This window comes from Lucilia cuprina, chromosome 5 (assembly GCF_022045245.1).
Source record: "Lucilia cuprina isolate Lc7/37 chromosome 5, ASM2204524v1, whole genome shotgun sequence".
NCBI lineage: Eukaryota > Metazoa > Arthropoda > Insecta > Diptera > Calliphoridae > Lucilia > Lucilia cuprina.
Genome location: NC_060953.1, coordinates 11,540,362 through 11,545,408, shown reverse-complemented (window position 1 = coordinate 11,545,408; position 5,047 = coordinate 11,540,362). Strand labels below are relative to the sequence as shown.

Here is a 5,047-nt window from a genome sequence, read left to right as displayed (position 1 = left end):
ACTAGAACTGAACTAGAACTGAACTAGAACGGAACTAGAACTGAACTAGAACTGAACTAGAACTGAACTAGAACTGAACTAGAACTGAACTAGAACAGAACTAGAACTAAACTAGAACTGAACTAGAACTGAACTGAAATGAACTAGAACAGACCTAGAACTGAACTAAAAAGAGTTAATTTGAAAAAATATATTTAAAAAAAAACGTTTTAATTGAACAATCAAATCGTGAATTTATAAAATAAATACCTTTTCCCCTATTGTAGTTTAAAAAAAATGACGTAGTCATTTATCAGTCTTAACTTTGGACTTTAATATTTATAAAATTCTATTTATAATTTAGCAATTAATTCAGTAAATAAATTTTTATTTAATTGTTTTAACAATTATTTTCGAAACATTTTTTATTCATAACAAGGGAATGTTTTATTTTCCATAAATTAGAAGAAAAAAACTGAATAAGAAATAAGAAGATTATTTAATTAAAACTATTATACATGATAGACAGTTTTGAAATTGTAGATTAAAAGGATTTTAAAAATAATTATTAAGAAATTTCCGTTTAAAATTTGTATTTAAAGTGTTTTTTTAATAAATTCAAAAAATTTTGAATTTCTTACAATTTTTTAAAAATTTTTAACATTTTCTTTATATTTTCCCTTTATAGTTTCTATCACACCAGAGCTGCACCCGTTACAAATGAAACCTCTGCATATGATGATGAATATCATGATAGTTACGATGATGATTATTATGATGATACAGAAGATACCAAAAGTAAAGCATCTACACCTAGTAGTATAAATCCAATAACAACAACCACAAAATCATCTTCATTCATATTTAATTTATTAGGTAATTATTAATTTTTAATAAAAAATCTTTTAAGACAAAAATAAATTTCACTCTTAACTCTCTGAACAGACATCCCTCAACGTAATAATCATGTAATTGAGCCCAGCTGTCCGAAAGTCTGTTTTTGTTTGGAAGATTTCAAATATATTAAATGCTCAAATGCTGGTCTCAAGGAAATACCACGCGATATACCCACAACTGCAGCCATTATAGATTTAAGTCATAATGAAATACAAGAAATTAAGAAAACCGATTTTGCACATCGTTCAAAATTGCAAGAAATCAATTTAAATTATAATCATATAGAGAAATTGGAACAAGAGGTAAGAAATTTTGATCTCAAATGTCTTAAAATAGAAATCTAATATTTTTTTTCTTTTCCAGGTCTTTGTGGATTTACCTCGTTTACAAAGATTAAAATTGTCAAATAATTATTTAACCTCTATACATCCGGACACCTTTACGGGTGCTTCGGATTTAAGTTTATTGGATTTAAGTAATAATTCCATAGTTTTAAATGATCATAAGTCATTCCTAAATCAACCTTCTCTGTTGGAATTGAATTGCCGTAATTGTTCTTGGACGGAGCTGTATGATGAAACTTTTAAGAATACTTCATCTTTGACGGCATTAAGAATAGATTTGAATGATTTTAATAAGGTAAGTCGTAACTTCCTCAGCTCTAGATGAGTTCTAGTTTAGTCCAAGTTCAGTTTTAGTTTAATTCTAGATCTAGTTTAGTTCTAGTTCAGTTCTAATTCAGTTCTAGTTCAGTTCTAGTTCAGTTCTAGTTCAGTTCTAGTTCAGTTCTAGTTCAGTTCTAGTTCAGTTCTAGTTCAGTTCTAGTTCAGTTCTAGTTCAGTTCTAGTTCAGTTCTAGTTCAGTTCTAGTTCAGTTCTAGTTCAGTTCTAGTTCAGTTCTAGTTCAGTTCTAGTTCAGTTCTAGTTCAGTTCTAGTTCAGTTCTAGTTCAGTTCTAGTTCAGTTCTAGTTCAGTTCTAGTTCAGTTCTAGTTCAGTTCTAGTTCAGTTCTAGTTCAGTTCTAGTTCAGGTCTAGTTCAGTTCTAGTTCAGTTCTAGTTCAGTTCTTGTTCAGTTCTAGTTCAGTTCTAGTTCGTTTCTACTTCAGTTCTAGTTCGTTTCTACTTCAGTTCTAGTTTAATTTTCTATTGTTTTTCTGTCGACAATAATCGATAATTTTTTTTATTTCCCTAAGTTTTATTCATGTGCATTCAATTATAACGGTTATTCTTATTAATGTTGCCATTTACATGAAAATTTAATATGGCAATACTCTTTTGTTTTCTCACTTGTGCGTATTTGATAAAAGCTTTTCTTTTTTAAGCTTTTGCTTTACTGTTTAAACAATAAGCTTTTTTCCAATATGTTTACTCCCCTATAATTTTGACATTTTATTTTCTTGTGTTTATTTGGTTTTATTATGTTTATTTTTTTCTCGTGTTCGCATTTATTACTTATTTTCTTGTTATTCTTTATGTTTTTGGATTTATTATTATTTTTTTTTTTTTTTGTAGAAAATCAATACAAAAGCATTTGTACCGCTGAAAAACTTGATTAAGCTACGTCTGCCCGAATTGGATGCCCACAGTACGGAAGAGCTATGCAATCTCTTGAAATTTATCGATAATATTGGTTTTAAACATTTCGATGTTAGTTGCTATGAATTGGTTTTGGGTGCAACCTACAATGAAAGTTTAATCTTGGCCACGGAACCGCCTTATAAAAAACCCAAATTAGAATTGGAAATAGAGGAAGAGATTAAGAAAAGAAATAAGGCAGATAAAGACAGAGAATTGAAAGCGACAGATAGCAAACAACTAGATAAAACTAAACAAACTAAGAAACAAGGTAAGTGGAAGAAAGTTGAAGAAAAAATTAAATTCAATGGATTTTATTCATATTTTTATAGAAACTTCCACTATGTCTTCTAATCAAACACTGGCAGCTGAATTTTCCAATAACACTGATGATGTCTTGCAGGCGGGAGTAGTGCCACCATCCGGAGAAGATCCGGAAAAACCCTATCAAGTACCCATTTCACAAGAAGCCATTAATTTCATGTTAATAGGTAAAGATGACCAAAATAATAGATAATTATTTCTTTAAATAATATAATTTTCTTTATCACGCCAGGTCTTATGGTTATATCTGTTATTGGCATTATCATTGGCATCATCTGCCGCAAAGATGTGGGTGGCATTAAGACAAAATGCTGTCGCACCAAAAAACCTTTAGATGAAAAAACAACAGAAGCAGGTTCTCCCGGTGAGGAGATTCCTTTAAATAAGTTAACTTAGTTTATTTATAAATTTAAATAATTAAGTTAGAATTTAATTAAACTTTTTAAATCAACACAAATTTTTGTTCAACTTCATAGTCCAGACTGTAGACTACTCCATAGTCCAAACTATAGACTACACTATGGTCCAGACTATAGACTACACTATGGTTCAGACTATAGACTACTCTATAGTAGAGACTATAGACTACTCTATAGTCGAGACTTGAGACTACTTTTTAGTCCAGACTATAGATAACTCTATAGCCCAGACTATAGACTACTCTATAGTCCAGACTATAGACAACTCTATAGTACAGAATATAGACAACTCTATAGTGCAGACTATAGACAACTTGATAGTCCAGACTATAGACAACTTTATAGTTCAGACTATAGACAACTCTATAGTCCAGACTATATACAACTTCATAGTGCAGACTATAGACAACTTTAAAGTCCAAACTATAGACAACTCTATAGTCCAGACTATAGACAACTCTATAGTCCAGACTATAGACAACTCTATAGTCTAGACTATAGACAACTCTATAGTCCAGACTACAGACAACTCTATAGTGCAGACTATAGACAACTTTATAGTTCAGACTATAGACAACTCTATAGCCCAGACTATAGACAACTCTATAGTTTAGACTATAGACAACTCTATAGCCCAGACTATAGACAACTCTATAGTTCAGACTATAGACAACTCTATAGTCCAGACTATAGACAACTCTATAGTTCAGAGTGCAGACAACTCCATAGTTCTATAGTTCAGACTATAGACAACTCTATAGTCCAGACTATAGACAACTCTATAGTCCAGACTGCAGACAACTCCATAGTTCTATAGTTCAGACTATAGACAACTCTATAGCCCAGATTATAGAAAACTCTATAGTCCAGACTACTCTGTGTATATATTTTCTAAACGAACAAACATAATGAATGATGATCCCACAAACTCAAACAATAAAAAGTAAAATTTTTCCATTTAAGCAAAAAAGCAAACACACTTGCCAAATACATTCTATTGTCTGCTTAGTAATTGTTGTTACAATTAATTTAATTAAATTATAATCAAAAGTTGCAAAGGTTTTTCTTTTAATATTAAGTTAAATTTATATTATAGAAAAACTAGCATTTAAGTAAAAAAAAATTCTTTCCTTTTATAAGTGTATATTCTCTTTGTCTTTATGTATTGTGTTTCTTTTTAGTTTTGTGGTTCGTAAAACAACTAGTCTTTTCTATAACTATTATTTAGTTCTTTGTAATATTTTAAATAATTAATAAATAGTTTTATCTTATAAAAACAAAAGTGCAAAGGTTTATTATTATGGCAAAAGAACAATTTTCTTAGAATGTATAAATTCTATAGGATTGATTACACTCATTAATGCAATTGACACTTTAGAGTATAGACAGCACTAAAGTTTGATCTATAGACCAGACTATACACTAATCCATAAACTAAACGATAGACTGGATTATAGACTCGACAGTAGACTAAACTATAGACTAAATTTTAGATATACTATAGAATACTCTAGTATATAGTCTATTCCATAGTCAAGTCTATAATATTGTTTATAATTTTTTAGTTCATTTCTAGTTTTATTCCAGTTATATTCTAGTTCAGTTCTAGATCTGTTCTAATTCTGTTCTAGTTACGTTATAGTTCAGTTCTAGATCAGGTTTGATCTGATTCTGTTCTAGTTCAGTTGTACTACAGTCCCAGTTCAGTTTTGTTCTAGTTCTGGTTTAGTTCTGTTCTAGTTTTGTTCTAGTTCAATTCTAGTTCTGTTCTAGTTCAGTTCTAGTTCAGTTCTAGTTCAGTTCTAGTTCAGTTCTAGTTCAGTTCTAGTTCAGTTCTAGTTCTGTTCTAGTTCA

General features: G+C 29.9%; 2 protein-coding genes across 2 annotated transcripts in view; one reads left to right on the top strand and one right to left on the bottom strand.

Annotated features, from left to right (window-relative positions):
• LOC111683147 (toll-like receptor 3) overlaps positions 1-3,245 on the top strand; it is an 8,444-nt gene extending 5,199 nt beyond the window's left edge. Inside the window, exons 3-8 of the mRNA XM_046953044.1 lie at positions 668-855; positions 925-1,178; positions 1,240-1,515; positions 2,388-2,721; positions 2,783-2,941; positions 3,007-3,245. Coding sequence (XP_046809000.1) covers positions 668-855; positions 925-1,178; positions 1,240-1,515; positions 2,388-2,721; positions 2,783-2,941; positions 3,007-3,170 — 1,375 coding nt within the window. The 3' untranslated portion in view covers positions 3,171-3,245. The remainder of the gene's footprint in view (positions 1-667; positions 856-924; positions 1,179-1,239; positions 1,516-2,387; positions 2,722-2,782; positions 2,942-3,006) is intronic.
• Positions 1-5,047, bottom strand: part of LOC111683141 (serine/threonine-protein kinase unc-51) — a 36,288-nt gene that overhangs the window by 20,951 nt on the left and 10,290 nt on the right. The window lies entirely within an intron of this gene.